General features: G+C 48.3%; 1 protein-coding gene across 2 annotated transcripts in view; it reads right to left on the reverse strand.

The window, feature by feature from the left end:
• The window catches only part of CCDC57 (coiled-coil domain containing 57), a 34,675-nt gene that overhangs the window by 8,684 nt on the left and 8,895 nt on the right, over positions 1 to 17,096 (reverse strand). For both annotated transcript variants that reach the window (XM_032966912.2, XM_076072386.1), the window contains 11 exons: positions 16,205 to 16,279; positions 15,510 to 15,710; positions 14,520 to 14,678; positions 12,365 to 12,527; positions 11,680 to 11,817; positions 10,933 to 11,181; positions 10,410 to 10,496; positions 9,857 to 9,968; positions 9,193 to 9,323; positions 8,182 to 8,292; positions 7,704 to 7,794 (listed from right to left, as the gene is read on the reverse strand). In XM_032966912.2, coding sequence (XP_032822803.2) covers positions 7,704 to 7,794; positions 8,182 to 8,292; positions 9,193 to 9,323; positions 9,857 to 9,968; positions 10,410 to 10,496; positions 10,933 to 11,181; positions 11,680 to 11,817; positions 12,365 to 12,527; positions 14,520 to 14,678; positions 15,510 to 15,710; positions 16,205 to 16,279 — 1,517 coding nt within the window. The remainder of the gene's footprint in view (positions 1 to 7,703; positions 7,795 to 8,181; positions 8,293 to 9,192; positions 9,324 to 9,856; positions 9,969 to 10,409; positions 10,497 to 10,932; positions 11,182 to 11,679; positions 11,818 to 12,364; positions 12,528 to 14,519; positions 14,679 to 15,509; positions 15,711 to 16,204; positions 16,280 to 17,096) is intronic.

Here is a 17,096-nt window from a genome sequence, read left to right on the forward strand (position 1 = left end):
TGGGGGGGGGCACAGAAAGGGGTAAATTTTAGCCCCCCCATAATTTTTTGAATATGGGAGAGTCAAGTCATATGCTGTCCAGATGAAGAGATCATCATGGCTAATTTTGTTGATGCCACCATACCTCTCCATCACTTCCTTCTCCTAGTTCTAAAGTGGACAACTTGACCTGCAAGTCTCACCATTGCCATCATTTGACTTAAAGCCTCCTTCCCCTAATTACACAGGGACACATCGTGCACGGACTACTCTATCTCACCACTATGGTTGCCGAAATGTAATTTTTCACGACACAATAAAACACGACATCACCAAGTGGCTTTATGTTTTCCCCTCGGTCGCCAACCTCTGGGTGTCACTCAAATGTCTGTCCCAGTAACCTGCCCTCCCTCCTCCAGCCTGCGTGTGTCCAAGCTAGTTATGCTGCACTCCCTATAATAGCTCGTAAACAAACAGCGAGATTCTCTAGTGACGGCAAAAGGCCGACCCGGAGTTGTGGGTAACCCGCCTCATAGCCCGCCACACGCACCTTGTCACTCGCCCAGTTCACGTGATTGCTCCTCACCAAACGCGACATCCAAGCTCAGATGACAACAAAGTTTGCTTAAAGGCAGGCATAGTATGGAGACACTGCTGTGTGTTTGAGTGTGTGTGTTTGTGTTGCTTTTTTGGAACGTAGTCACTGAGCACAGGCCCAAAAGACACAAAAACGCCAGGCGGGCAGCAACAAATAGCACTGTCAAAGTGGTAATTGATAAGAGTAATGTAAAATGTTTCTTGAATTGTATGAGGCTATAAGAGCTTGGCAAAAGAGACCATGGGAGGGAATTCCAAAGTTGAACAAAGTTACGACTAATATGCGAGTGTGTGTCTGTGGGTTGTGTGTAATATATGTTTGGCATATGCATTAATGCGAGTTTGGCTTCATGTGGGAGGAAATTGGAGTACCTGGAGAAAACCCACGATGCATATATGATAGAAAAACTCTATGTTCCACACATGACAGATGCAATAACCCATTGCTGCACTGCTCCTCATGACCATGCAACCCAAGGCTACAACACCTTGAAAAATTATGTACTGTAGTCTACTATCAAAAGTATTGTAGATGCATGTTCTTTGCGGTGGGGGTTCTTTGATTTTACTTCAACACGGTGGTCAGTGGAGGTTTATGAAGGAAGTGCAGTACAATAATGGACTTCGGTGCACTGCCCTCAGCTGCCCACCATGTAGCCCCAAGGCCTATAACAGCTGTCACACATGGTGGTTGCGCATCCAAGAACAATCCAGGCTCATCCGTGCTTAGCCTGCGCGATCTGGCACATTCAGGATGATTTGGTTTGTATTTAGGGCCGGGTTGACCGAGGAGGAAGCCAAGGCCAGGTTCTAACACACACAAATTTCCACTCGCATGGCACACCCGCAAGTCAAGAATCGATCCCGGGTGGCCAGTAGTCGGCACACGCCGTCGAGAGGTGGGGCGACGCGCGATCGTTGCGTAACGGCCGTGCAACGTCGCGTCAGAGCGCGACCACGAGGTTCGCACCAACGCGCACAACCCCGCACGCTCGGCGCTCGCAAGGCTTGCACAACACCGTCGGGCGTGACGATAACGTGCGCCTCCCCCCTCCGCCCGCCGTTGCACAAACGCGCTCATTAAATAAAGGTGCGCTCCCAGAGCCAAAAAGCGAAACGCGAGCACACAAAGTGAAAATGGGGCCGCGTGATGCGACAAGAGACGTGGGCTAGGGATTGCTGCCAGGGTCAGGGATAGGGCAAGTGCGAGGAGATGACTGTTGGCTCGTTGTGATTTTGGATTTAAGAAGAGGGCTCAAGCTATGTTTTTTGTTCAGCTAATTCGATAGGTTTAGGAGGAGGGTAGGATTCATACTATGGGCTAGTTAGTGAGTTCATTAGATGTTCAGGTCAGGGGTGTTGGCTAATATGTTAGGGTTATGATCACAGGTGAAGCTAGTGCTAGGACCTGGCTGGCTACTGAATTACGTGAACGGCGAGTTGTAAAGGTTTACTGGCTAGTTCATTAGAATTAAGAGGGCCAATGCAAGGGAACTGGTTGGGCAATTATGGTTATGAGTATGGATAACGATATGGAGGGATTTGTTAATATTAGATCTAGGGGCTCGCTTACTCGTGCTGAAAGACATGCTTGGGGTTATTGGGAGTTTTAGGGAGTGGTTTTATAGTGTTCTACAATTAGACATAGGTCTAGTATTTGGTTGTCCATTATGGGTGGGGTTTGGTATAGTGTTTGGTTGGCCAACAAGGTTAGGTCGAGTGCTCATGTCTCGTTGGTTGGCTGCTACGCTGTACCCTCTACAACCAGCCGCTTCCTCACTTATGAATGTTGCCTTTTAACTTTTTGTTCACTTTCACACCTTGGTTCCGTGCTCACATCCCGCTCGAAACAGCCGAAACACACCATGCAGTGTTCGGGGAGGGGGGGGGTGGTGGGGAGGGCGACCTGCTGCATTGTTGGCGATGGAGACACCGGCATGTTTTCGTCCCCTCTCACCACCCCAAAAATAAATTTAACAAAAAACTCGTGAATCTGGAACACTGTGTTTCCAGGCACATATGCACACACCCACATCGAGGAGAGGGATCATTGGTCTGGCATTGTGCCACGCAGCCCCTCTGCCCTATATGCCCCAGCCAGTGTGAGGTTAGGAGGGATGAGGACGGCGATATGCTGAGAGGGGGTGAGGGTTAGTAGGGGTTGAGAGGATGAAGGGGGGGGGTTGGTCGGTGGGCTGCGAGGAAGAATAGGCTGAGTTGAGATCAGGAACATGGGTAGCTCTTGTCATTCGGCACATCATGATTCATCGAGTTAAAAAATCAGTTCTTGCAATAGTGACATGTGATGGAAATCATACGTCCGAGTATCTGTCCCTTATGATTCATATGCTGTTTTATGTAAAGCAGTAGCTATTCTCTTGTTGTAAAGTAATAATCTTACCAATGCACATCTATCTCCACTGCTAATCCAGTGTCCAGATTTTGGGTAACGATTCCATTGAAGAATCAATATTTTTTCCCTATTTGGTTAGTACTCTTTTGGACGGTCTTATTAGTACTGTCATCTTTCATGTCTGGACATCTGTGCAAAAGAGCTTCATAGCTCACCAGATTCCTCCAGTCTAAATAAAGATTATGTCTGTTTTGTCTGTACCATCTGTTGCGTTTTTTATATCTCGTTTGTTTTAATAAATTACCTTGATATAAATATATATAAAATGCCTACAGTTCATACCCTCCACGATTCAATGAATTGTCACGAATAGGGATCAGGATTATCGGATTCACGAATACATTACTTGTGGCTTTGAAGTGCATTTCAATTCCTTAGTGTCTGCAGAATTTACAAGAAGCACGTAAAAATAGGAGTACTATATTTGAATCAGGGCATCAATGCTTACACTCTTAAATTCATGTACCATCATTAAAACAAATTTGAGTGATGAATCATTACACCCCAATTGAACCGAGGCCACCATGGTGTAATGCTTAGCACACTGTGAACTTGCAATAGAGGTCACAGGTTCGATCTCTCAGTGCGAGCCGAAACGATGGTCACGTCATAAATACGCCCCCCCCCACGACCCCTGTTCACCTCAGCAGTATAAATGGGTACGCCGCAGTCGGTCAGCAAGTGGCGCGTAGTGGCGTACGGTATTGGCACCCCCAGCTCTTCCAAAACATCTGCCCAGCGTGGAAGAGTAGGCCATATAGCCTCTAGAGAGGCTCTCTAGAGCTCCCTCTTTTGGAGGACCTCTTGCCAGCAGTGGCGTGAGCAATTAATCAGAAGCACAATATATTTTTTGATTTAAAGCTTTCGTGACTGCAGTAATTCATATTCTTAGTTCTTTCGGTAAAGTCACGTTGAAGGGAAACAATAAAATAATAAAATATATATAAAACAATAAAAATTCTCACGACGTTTCGACCACAACACAAACGGTCGTCATCAGGTGTGTCGGTTTGCATGAAAACCGACACACCTGATGACGTTTGCATGAAAACCGACACACCTGATGACGACCGTTCGTGTTATGGTCGAAACGTCGTGAGAATTTTTATTGTTTTATATATATTTTATTATTTTACTGTTTCCCTTCAACGTGACTTTACCGAAAGAACTAAGAACACAATATATTTATTTATAAATGGAGGGCTGCACCTTTACCAACCAAACTGCATGGCATGAGAGGCAAGGACAGGGAGGAGGAAGCCACAGAGCAGTGAGCACCAAAACTGCAATGCGAACACAAAAGTGAAATCGGCCCTGGTGAAGCGGCACAGGTGAGGTTAGGGTTAATGGTCAGCATGGTTAGCTGCTACTCACAGCTAATTGGTTAGCTGGTTAGGGTCAATGGGAGGGCGAGTATGAGTGGCCGATTGGCTTGTTGATTTTGGATCGGGATTATACAAGTGGATGACGAGTTTGTTCATGTTAGAACTTGTACTTGTGGCTAGTAAGAGAGCTAAGAGTTAGAACTTGTACTCGTAAGCGAATTGGATAGGGTTAGGGGCTTAGGACTAATTCTGGCCTTTGGTTGGCTCGTGTGCTCCACTCCCATATTGTGTGTGCCCCTTTTCATCATTGGTTTGGTTTCTGCTGAATTCAACTCCACTGTGTCGTGCCAGGCGACTCATCACTAATATCCAGCCAAAATGTCAGGCTGCCATGGTCCAGAGTCCAGGTGATTTCAGATAACAATAAGGGGGGGGGGGGGGTCGATGGGTGGAAGCTGTAGTAAGTTCAGGGAGCAGTGAATTTGAAGGTCAATGGCAGGTGAGTCTTCTGTCCCTCCTGCTGCGTATGTTTTTGCCGATATTGCAAAAGGTCATTCTGTAGAACTTCCTATTGCTGCTGCTTTAGAAGCAGCTGCTGCTGCAGCTGAGAAGTAACAGGACGAGGAGGAGCATCTCCGTCAGGGGGGCGGGTGTGGGACTGTGGAGGCTGGTGGCGTGACGCTTTGAGGCCGAGTAGAGCAACATTCCTGAGACCTCCCACTTCCTAGATACATAATGATTCGATTCTAACAGACTCTTACACTCACGGTAGCAAATTCGAATCATGCGTCGCGTACAAATCAGTCAGTCACGCTTAAAGTTAACACCGCTAGGCTAATGGAATGAATGGGACAGAACAAACAACAACACAAGATGGAGCGCACGAGAAAGAAAACACAAGCGAGGCAGCAGAAACGAGATGAAAAGTATCCGTTCTTGAATGAATCGTGACGATCCGAATCGCGACAATTCGTCGAGGGTGAAGGGAGGAGTCAATTGCTACACGTCTACCACTTCCAACCAGCTTCTCCAAGAACATGTTTTGCCTTAGGACAGTGGTGGCTTGTGTCTAAAAACCTTAAGCTGGCAGCTATGGCTGTTACCCTTCGAGAGATATGCTCACGATTTCTTTATACTCCTCCCCCCATCCCAACTCATCCTTAGTTCTGGATCATTGATGAAGTGAGTACAGAATCAGTTCAGGTGTCACTCAGCATTAATTTTAGCCAAGGTTGAGAATAAAACTTGGTATGTATGTTTAACTTTTTTCGCACCGTACGTAGCCAACCGTACTAAATCGGAGGTGCGGAACTTTGCATTTATAGTTTGCTAACGGCTACAGGTTGTGAGCATGTCTCTCATTTTCCTCGCTGTCACCACTGTCTGGAACTCCCTCCCTCTAGCATTTCTCACTGCCACCCATGAGAGATGCAAGATATGACAATCAATAAAATCCATTCTTACTTCTCAATTTAATTGTCTTGAATTAATTTATCGTTTGTTTTTGTACCTGTATAGATCGTGGTTTTATTGCACCAGACTATATTCTCAGGTGGAGTAGTGGCACAGTAATTCACGCACTGTGCGATATACCAAGAGACACGACTTTGGTTCCAAACTATGACTAAACCGAGTGGTGAGTTATACATCTGAACAAATCCTGGCCCACTTCTTCGCTAACTCCCCAGTGATCAGCGTGAAGTATGGTCAAACAAATCCCATGACCAACATGGCATGGGGAGAGATTGCGGGGAGATTCACCATTTTATCTTTGGAGAAAGCACTTCCCACTGTGGTGCCGAGTAAACTACATTACCCAACCAATACAAATTCCATATGCACCGCAAGTAACTTTCTGACCCGACCCTACTAGACATCTGTGAAAAAGAGCTTCGTAGCGCATCGGATTTCTCCAGAATAAAGATTCTGATTCTGAAAGATAATCCACTGCTGAATAGAATCGTGACCCCAAAATCATGACAATGCATTGCATCGTAGATTGGCTGGATCATTACTCAATGCCTGCCGACTCTGTTGAAGTATTGGTTTGAAACTCCTGCGGTTAACCACTCAACTTTAATTCCTACCCTCAGTGAGCTCACATTTAATGACTGCAATGTTGATTTCTTAAAGCACAGTGTGGCACAATGATTACACAGTGAGAAGTCCCTGGGTTCTTTGCCGGACTCGGGCATCTTTCTAAGTGGAGTTTGTATGTTATCCTCTTCTTCTGCATGCATTTAATCTGCTTGTGTCCGTTTCCTCCCATTGCTAAAAACACACGTGTAGTCTAACTGGTATTGGCTAAACATCCCAATGCAAAAAAATACCTGCAAATTACTCAATTCGGATTACATGTAGCAACATGACTGTCTACTGACAGGACTCTCCTGAAAACGAGTCCTTAGACTCATTGAGGCTTTACCTTGTTTAAAAGATAAATGCTTGACAGCACGCACAGTAACACAGCACCCCCTTGTGGACACGAATTAACACTCAAAATATAATAATAGCACTGGAACTAAATTCGAGGAAAACTTTACCGAGTCTCAAGATTCGTTTCAAGGCGCATCCTGTAAGTGGGATATTTGGCCAATGTAATTTTATGGGCTTTTTGGCATATGGGAGCTAACTAGTGTGCCTGTATAAAACCCACCATGCGTGCGAGGTTCAACAATAGCCCGCTATACAGAAAGAGTCACAGGCCCTCTTGCTATACGATACTGCCATCGCCTGGCCACCTCATCGCACAGAGCGTTGAGTGTTTTCCAAGATACCTGTGTGATCCACCAACCATCAGCGCCAACATCCGGATTTAATCCAAATGTAGAGGAGTAAAATGGAAACGTGATGTCATGTGTGCCGTCCAGTGCGAAGACGTCACGGAACGTGACGTCATGCGCGCTGGGCATGGGGGTGTTGGCAAATTCCCCAATCCGACTCGAGGGAGACAGAGCGGAGCTAGCCGGGCAGGGACCAGGACTCAGTGTAGGACCCCTAACCCCTGGGAGTTGGAAACCCTCGTGTTATTTGTAATATCTTTAATAAACCTTTGGCGAAAGCCCTTAACCTTCACGCCGTCTCCTAGTCGTCGTCGACTAGTCCTCAACACAAGTACTGCAGTGACAGAATCGGTTTGGGCCCCCCCCCGCCCAGGTCGACTGGACATTAAAATGAGTAGCTTACGCAGTGTGTGAACATCAGCACTTGGGAGGCAAAGGTGTCTGGGCACGGCAATGGCCACACCACCACTTAATGCGCTATACCGACTTTGCGAGGGGATCACTAACAGCACTTGCCCTAAGAGCTCGTGTGGGCTATACGGGGGATATGTCCATGTTGTGTATATGCGTACGTGCACGCGTGTGTGGGTACGTGACTGCACCGACCGTAGCTGGGAGAGCTGCCAGGGTCGTCTTGTTCCAGCATTTTCCAGAGCTCGTGGAGCGAGCTGCCCCCTCCATCCGACGAGAGCAGTGCCTGTACAGGAGCACGACCGGCACCGTCGTCGTCATCATCATCATCAACCATTATCGTCAACAGCGACCTCAACATTCGTTTAAAAACACTAAACATTTTGGGTTTCCTCCGGGTTCTCTAGATTTCCTCCCATAGCAAAAGAAACAATGTCACTGGTTTTGACCAAATAACCCAATGCTGAAAACGTACCTGAAAAATTACTCACTTGGGATTACACACAGCAACATTGCCCCCAATTGCAAACATTTGGCAAAACCCTCCTGAAAAATATTCTTGAGACTCAGCGAGGCCTTGCGGGATAAACAAGAAATTTAATAACATGTCATAAATAGTGACACCCCGCGTGCCAACTAACAGCAGATTTCTACTGTCCCTATCACTACTGACCTCACGCTGGGCCGGCGTTGGCGCCGTCAGGCTGCTCCTGTCGGTCTCGCCGGAGTCGGCCGGCGCCGGGAGCGGAGGCACGCGGCGGGAATGCTGGGCAAACTGCAGCTCCTGCAGGTGAATACGCACCATGTATCGATGTGCAATTAAGTGTATGTGTGTTGGCAGCCGAGTACATGTGCGGGTGTGAATTTGGGTTTTTTTTATTTTGTGTGCATATAAGTGTATGTGCCTGCTTGTGTGTCAAAGTGCACGTGGGAATATATAGGGAGGGGCAGTTATAGTGGTCGGTGCACTGCGTTATAAACCCAGCAACCAGAGTTTGAATCCCGCTCACGACCAACATCAATGGAGAATCTCGTAACTGGTGCCGGGCCTCCCCTATGTCGACTCGGCGTTAAAATAAGTACCTGGAGCGGTGTGTAAGTCATCACTGAGAAGAAAAAGGGCGGACGGGCGTGGTGCCGTTCCGTGCTGGCCTTGATAGGTGCTCGCGAATATAGCACTTGCCCCAACAGTCTGTTAAATGCTCTACGGATATTTACATTTGTTTTATATAAGCCTGTGTATGTGTGAGCATATATATTCGAATCTATTACTCATCAGCGGCCAGCCTATAGACCCTATTGACTATGGAGTCATGACCTCTGCTGCACAATAACACCCACTAAGCAAGTCAGGTGTGGTTTCTCATGTTTGTAATCCAGTGCTTTGGTAAGCAAGGGTAGGTGGGTCAGACATTTGAGATGCTCCAACATTCTTTGGGTTTGCGAGATGGTCAAGAGATGGCAGTACAGCAAGTCGGCGTGTAGGTTTGTGAACCCATCATGTTTCTTCCACTTGTACGCATGGTGGGTGTTCTCCGGGTACTCGTTTCTTCCCGCATGAAGCAAAAGACTCCTTAAAAAAGGAATTGGCCAAGGATCCAATGTAGCAGAACCCTCCGAAAAACACAGTATTGACTGTTTCGGGTAAACAAATCACAATATTATTTGTATGCTGTAACGCCACCTGTGACGTCAGCTGGTACTGTAGCGCCTCCAGCTGGGACAGCCGCGTCTTGGCCCCGTGTCCCCGTGCAGACAAACGGCGCTGTCCGGGATCTGTATCCTCACCCTCCGACCGAGGTTCATCCTCGGACTCTATTGAACAAAAAAAAACGGGGTTTAAATGACGGATAAATACCGTTTGTGGGCCGTTTCAAAGTTTGGTAGGCCTCGAGTGGTTGTGGGCAATAGGTCCCCCACTCCTGCTGTAGACTGACAACTAGTTAGATACATTCCAAAGATTGTTGGCCACTCGACTGCTCTGGTAGTGTCTAGTGGATTGTGAGTGAGCCTCCTTCGTGTAGTTTTGTTTCACAGATGTATGTAAATGTGTTTCTTCGCAAAGTCCCGGGGTTTACAATGGCGTGCCTAACCACAGACTACAGCAGGAAGCTAGAATTAGACTTGCGACCTGCATGAATGGGAATGCCAAATTTCGTAGTTCGCCCAACTAAACGGGGTATGCCTGTATGTACGTTGAACTTCTTTCGCACCGTACGTAGCCAACCGTGCTAATCGGAGCCGCGGGAGTGATTGGCGATGGGAGGGTGGATGCTGGAATGCTCTGTCCCGTCATGTATCCTCCCACACTTAAATAACCCCTGCCTAAAACCTCACCCGGCCCTCACCGTGCAGGCCGGCGCTGGCCAGCTGAGCCCTCAGCCGGTTCCCCAGCTCAAGCAGCTGCTGGCGCTCACGGGAGAGTCGTGCCACGTGCCGCGCCGCTTGCCTCAACCTGACCTGCACACGGTACACACCACATGCATGTTACCACACACGGTGGTGGTGGTGGTTAAAAGTGAGGTGATGTGGTGGTGAGCAGTAAGTTGCAGGTGGTGAGTGGCAAGGTAATAAGTGAGGTTATAGTGGCAGCTAGTGGTTAAGTGGTGGTGATGTAAAGTGAGATGCAAGCCAATGGTAGTTTGCGGTAATTGGTGAGGTGGTGGTGAGGGATGCGATGGAAGCAGTGAATGGTGAGGCTGTGCTTGCAATGGTGAGGCCGTGCTTGCAATGTGTTGAGGAGGCAATGGCAGCAAGCGGAGAGGCGGCGTGGTAGCGAGTGGTGAGCAGCGAGGTAGTGGCGGCAGCGAGTGGCGAGATGGCAGTTGTGGCGAGACGCTAGTGGCAAGTGGTGAGGTCACAGTAGTAGGGAGTCGTGGGCTGTGAGGTAGTGAGCAGTGCCTGCAGCTCGGCGACACGAGGATGGGAGGTTTCGGCAACAGCGGCGCCACCGGGATCAGCGATGAGACGCAGCCTGCGCAGATCCTCCTACTCCGAGTGAATCGTGTCACATGGGTCGGAGCGGTAGTGGTGGAGGGTGGTTACACACCAACCAGGGATGGAGGGGACAACCACGGGATGGGAATACATTGCTCCAGTGAAACCGTGAAACTTTCCTTCTTCGGAACGTTCATACTGCTCACGTCTAAACTCCTGTTTCATCGAGTTTCATAGGACTGTTTATTTCAATAAGCGTTGTTTATTCGATTATAAGTGCAAATGTTTGAGCAATTACACCCTCACTTACTTGAACACGCATGCACACACATGGACGCACACACGAATGCACAAGTGGTGGCGACGTCACCATGCTGCCTATGGCGAGGCTCGGGTGTAGGCTGACACAGAGAGACAGAAACACGAACAGATACACGAATGCACTCACACACGAATGCACGCACACACGAAAAGTACACACACACACCTGCCGCGTCAGCTGGGCCACGGTAGCGGCTAGCCGTGCTACCTGCCCCGCCTGCCTCCTCACGGTGGCCTCCAGCTGCAGCTCAGCTCCCTTTATCGCTGGCGACACACCGGCCTCCCTGGTGGGCTTCCCGCCAGCGCCCGTGAGCGCCTCCATCTCCCGCCGCATCTCCCCGATTACGGCGCGCAGGGCAGCGTTCTGGGCACGCAGCGATGAGTCATCCGTGCCCACCAGATCGGACTCCTCATCCTAGCAGTAGCACCAGCCACCAGAACAGCAGCAGCAATTAACAAAGCAGCAGCAGCCATAGAACACTACCGGCCACAGGAACAGCAACAGCAAATAAAACAGCAGCAGCAGTAGTGGCAGCAGCAGCCATATAATAGTAGCGGCTAACAAAACAGCACCAGCAACAGCTATCAGAACAGCAGCAGGCAATATAGCAGCAGGAGGTACCAGAACAGTAGCAGGCAATATAGCAGCAGCAGCAGCAGAAAACATAACAGCAGCAGGCAATAGCTGCAGCCAACAGAAGAGCACCAGAAGCAATAAGAACAACAACAGCAGAAACCAACAGACCAGCAGCAGCCTAAAAATGGGAAGCAGCAGCCAAACCAGCTTAGGGCATGCTAAAGATTTAATATATTAATTGGTTAAAATCGATTCTTATGCTCACGATACACACATAGAACCGTGCAGGTGAGAATCGCGATAACCTGTGTGGCTCGTTATCCGGAGACACGTTACCTGCGGTTCGTTATCCTGCAAAGCGATGCCGTGCTTGAGAAGAGTCGCCATGGCCCTGTCACGTTCGCGTCTCAGCCGTGCCCCGGCAGACACCGCCTCGCTCAGCTCGCGCTCGCGCTCCTTCAGCCGCAGCACGGCCTGGGGGCAGCACGAGCAGAGACACACGACAACGCAGAGGGATGTAAGTGATACGACAGGAACATACGGGGAGATAAGAGGAACACACAGGAAGAGTGGGACATTGTGGCACCAGCGGGAGATGCACAGACAGAGGCAAACAGACACGTCAGGACACAAGAGTCACAGCCACAGTCACAGGAAGACACAAAGACAAAGGTTACCCATATAGCCTTAACAGATTGTCGGGGCAAGTGTAGTTAGCGAACACCTATGAAGGCCAACACGGCACACGATGGGGTGGGTGGCCAGCACCACTCCCGGCTGCCTTTGTCTCCCAAATGGCGATGTTTACACATTGCACAAGGCACTCATCGAAGGCCGAGTCAACCTCGGAAAGGGCCCAGGACCGGTTCAAATAATCGTCACTGGTGTTGACCGAGAACTGGAATCGAACTCGGGTTGCTTGGTTCATAGCGCAGCATGCTAACCATTGCGCCACTGCTCCCCAAAGCAAGACACAGAGGGACAGACACAGAGACACCGCAGGACACACAGACTTGAGCACCTGGTCTCGCGCCTGCATGATGGGTTGCAGCACTTTGTCTCCCTGCCGGTGGAGGGCGCTCTCCCGCTCCTCCGCCCTGCGCTGCGAGTCCAGCGCAAGCTGCTCGCGCTCCCTCTCCAGCTCTTCCTGCCGCTGCACGGCCAGCGCCAGCTCTTGCTTGTACCTGCGAGCCAAATGAACCACCGGTGAGACGGCGCAGAGATGCCACAAGCAGCACGCGCCTGCACATTCACCTTACAGAAAACGCAACCCAAATATAAGCGGCCTCACCTATGCCTCGTGGGGGTTATAAGACCATACTACACCACGCTATAGCAAGATCAGTGCAAGTAGACGTCAAGATATTGCCCCTGTTTTGCGGTGTCTGGCCCATATATTCAACCACCCACTCACTGACCAACGAACCCACTCACCCACTCACACACTTTTGCAGAATCTGGCCCAACTACTTGGAACTCATTGCCAGTCACTGTCCGCAGTAGACTCAAGATGCAAATGTTCTGTAATGCTTGCAAAGAATAAAAGCACACCCATGATAGCCTTTACGCTATGAGAACTGCGCAAATAATAAACATACCTATCTATGGTTTATTAGTATTTAATTGAAGAGGCATGGTGCATGCTAAGAACCGGCACTATATCAACATAAATATATTAAGCAATTGGAAGTCAATGTGAGCTCGGGTATTTCAAATCCATGAAAGCTGTGCTTGTTCCTAGGACGGGTTAGAAAGGATTTAGGGAGAATACCGGCCATGTGTATGTATTTATTTATGACAGAACATTTAAACTCAGACAATGCCCTATATTGATGTTGTTTTGGAAAAGTAAATATGACACTCACGCATGTTACCATTCACCCTTGTCCCTATTATCTGAACAGTCAACAATTCCGGGTCACGAATTGCAGCAACTTCTTTTTGTCTGCTTTGTATGTTCTGTCTTGTTCAATCCATCAGCCTACATGTAACATTATATCGAGGTGCATTATGATTCGCTCATACAATGATTCTATCATCACAAATCCGGGTCAGGGTAAGATTCAAGTTTGCATTGTCTTGTGTCTGTGGACTTTTTGTTCTGTCTCTATCACTGGATTAGCCTCAATGTGATGAGCATTAGGTATGTAATGGGGTCGCGATTCGATTCAAGAATATAATCGTCTTCATCTCCCTTTTGCCGTCTCATTTGCACTGAAAATAAAATTAAATGTTGTATACAATTTGATTGTTAAATTGGCACCATTTGTAAATAACTTGCATGCACAATTCAATGCAAATATCAAGAGCAATGGGTGTTGCCATGGTGGCGACCTCTGGACTTGCAATCCCAAGGTCGCCGATGCGATTCAATCTCCCGGAGCGGCAATTGCAACGATGGGGCAACTTTATTAAATTCCCCCCACCCCACATCACCATCCACCAAGCGGTATGAATGGGTTCATCACAAGATAGTCTATCAGAAGGTGGTATGTGGTGAAGTAAAGTGTGGGTACTCCGATCTCTTCCAAAACGTCTGGCTGGACTGGAAGAAAAGGCCAAACACACCCGAGTGAAGGCTCTTCCACCAACAGTGGCGTGAGCTTAGCAATTTCAGTGCTGTGCCTTTAGCCGGACAGTGGTGGCGGATCGCACGAATGTTGCGAAAACTCCATTCCCGTGGGCATCAAATTCCACACCCTGGCTTTCCAGAAGCCTGTACAGCAAAATGCGGATTAATATCATCTATGCCATCTACATGGGATAAAGTGGTACCCCTTCACAAGCGTGGTTTCCTCCAGGTGCTCCAGTTTCCTTCAACATTTTAACACTAATTAAATGGCTGATAACATATTCTATAGCGATTCTGCAGAGTTTGGCAAATGGTTGGCATCGGCTCATGGGCTGGCTGCTGCCTTCCAACTTTGTTCCTCTGCAATTGTCTGTGGTTCCCCAGGAATTGTGAGATGCAATTTGCACGAATAAAGATGCTACTTCAAACATATTATTACTACCAATTCTTCACGAACAGAAGCATCAATTCGAATTGAAAATGGAGCAGCGAGCCGAATTTAGTCTGCTCACCATATGCTCCCTACCCCACCCCAGGGACTCTACGAAAGCTGGCAGCTGATGGTGCCGCCATCAGCCGCAAACACCAGAGATCTGGTACGAGCCTGGCGGAGGCGTCCTGACATGCGGTGAGCTCAGCGCGCATCTTGGCAAGCGCCTGCCGGTCGGCCTCCGTCTCCACGTCCCTGCGCACTGTCTGTCGCGCCTGCTGCGTCACGTGCGTGTCCCAGGCAGTCCGCGCCAGCTGCAGCTCCTCCCGCAGCCTGACACAAACATCCCCCACATAAGGATTTGCATTTATAGGGCGCTTGTTCATATGTCGCAGAAACTCAATTCCCCAAACGTCACATCTCATCTAAACCATTCAATTTCCCTGCTGCAGCCTTACTTCGGGAACCACCAGTGGCAGCTGTGACTGTGCGGCACAATGTGTACACAACACTGGCCAATCAGTAGGGGGGGGGGGTGATGCTGCTGTGTGATTTTTCATGATGTAGTAGTTGGCAGTAATTCATAACATTTGGAAGACTTCGACCGTGATGGCAGGACGGATGGCCTACTCTTTTTCGAATAACGTCATAGGATCCTGTATTGTCAACTGTGAATCAGACGTGAATATTCTATGGTTAATATTCCCTCGATATTAACCTGGGTGACCCCTGGCCTCGAACCGCAAAACTCTGTAAACAAGCAGCAAACGCGCTCCCGCATGTTCAGTTTTATCGCCCAGCTGCCTTTATCTCCAGAGTGCTGAAGTTCACACATGGCCAGCTACTCATGCTACAATGCAAAAGGTGATTTATAGGCTGCAACAGTCACAATTGTCACCATTAGATCGGTCCTCCCATCATGCCTTGCATATCACATGACAACACCATACTGTGTGTATAATTCACAGAGCCTTGTTTTAGACCACCAACTCAAGATCCAAATTTGTGGCCATGTTTTGTTGACGATTTACTCTTACACATTTCCAGCCTGGAAGAACTTTTCCACTTGATACATTTCTCAATTTACATGAAGCGTTACAACTAGTTTAGTTGACAGTTCCTCCGAGTGAGAGACGGATAACGACGTTGATCCGTGCGTCTCACTTCTCCATGTCATGGTCCTTGAGGTGTAGGGCATCAGCATGGCTCCACTCCAGCCGCTTGCGCTCCACCTCCCCATCCTGGAGCTCCCCGCGCAGCTCCCGCAGCTGTGCCTCCAGCGCTCGCTCGCGCTCCGCGCCGGCCGCCCTCACTCGCTCCAGTGCGGCGGCGCTCTCCCGCGTCTGACGGTCCAGCTCGGTGCACCTGCAGCCGCCCAGGAGAAATGTGCATTCTGGATAAGGCTTATGGGTTCACGTGTTCCATGCAGCCACTGGAGGAGCTATGTTCTCCACAGTCGAAAAAAAATCGATTCGTGTCCCCCCCAAACGTGACGATTCATCGAATGATGGAAACATTCAAAACTGTGGCATTTCAACCATTGGCTCAGTTAAGGTCAGCCACTCCATGATGGCACTATAACGACATCACTCAAATCCAGGGTTCTCAAGTGTTGCGAGTAGATGGTCTCTCAGCTTGGTCACCAATGGCTGCACATTAAAACTCAGCACATCAAATTTGGTTTTCATTTATTTTGGCTAAATATTAGCTCTTGAGAATAAAAAATAAACATTTGGAAAGCCATTTCTCTAAATAAGGGCATGTGGGGAAGCTCAGCACCGCGAGTGTATGGACAAAAAAAGAGTCCATTGAAGGAATCTCAAAAGCAGTTCTGTTATAAATTGTGGCCATTCTCGCACTTGCGGTTCAGCAGCTCCAGCTCCTTGGCGTGTGCCAACCGTGCATCCTCCGCCCGTTCCTCCAGCTCCTTGATCCTGCGGCAGAGACAATGGATCGTCGGCATTACCCATTACGTATGTATGTTGAACTTCTTTCACACGTACATAGCCAATCATGCTAATCGGAGGTGCAGGGGAAGGACAACAAACTAAACACAGCGGACCACCACTGAAGCATACAACGCAACCACCCAGAGTTTGCTTGTGTTGAACCAATGCTGTTGAAATTGTGCGCTTGCATAAGGCTGTATGGCTGATGGGATATGTGACATATGATATTATTGTTTATGTGGAAGGAAAGAGTTGGGAAGGAGGTGTATTATATGCTTATTTATTTTGCTACTTATATTCTCCACGATTTGTGTGAACAAAAGCCAACAATGCAAAGGAACATCAGAACTTAGGGCTGAGACCACCACTGCGTGAGCAGCAAATGGAACGGAGCAAGGGATCAAAGATTCATACAAAAACCTGACCCTGTTCTCATCATTCATCAGTTTTTCCCATTCTTGCAGCATTGTTACTATCCCCCAGCTTGTTCAGCACCTTTATATTCAGAAGTAACGAGGAACTTAATAAACACAGATCTTACAATTCAAAAAGCCTCTCTACTTTAAAGATATATAAAGGTATACATCTATACCATGTTCTCCATATTATAAGACACTTCAAAAAGTAATATGCACCCAGGGTCAAAAAAGTTATTCAAATGTGGTCACACACACACCAGATTATAAGATGCACTGGCAATTATTGATTTAAAATGAGGGAGAGCACGTGGTTTATAATTCAGAGAATACGGTATATATATCTGAAATATTTTTAAACCAGATGACAGCCCAGTGAGGAATAA

Source organism: Petromyzon marinus, chromosome 37, assembly GCF_048934315.1.
Source record: "Petromyzon marinus isolate PM22_M1 ecotype Great Lakes invasive population chromosome 37, UKy_Petmar_22M1.pri1.0, whole genome shotgun sequence".
Taxonomy (NCBI): domain Eukaryota; kingdom Metazoa; phylum Chordata; class Hyperoartia; order Petromyzontiformes; family Petromyzontidae; genus Petromyzon; species Petromyzon marinus.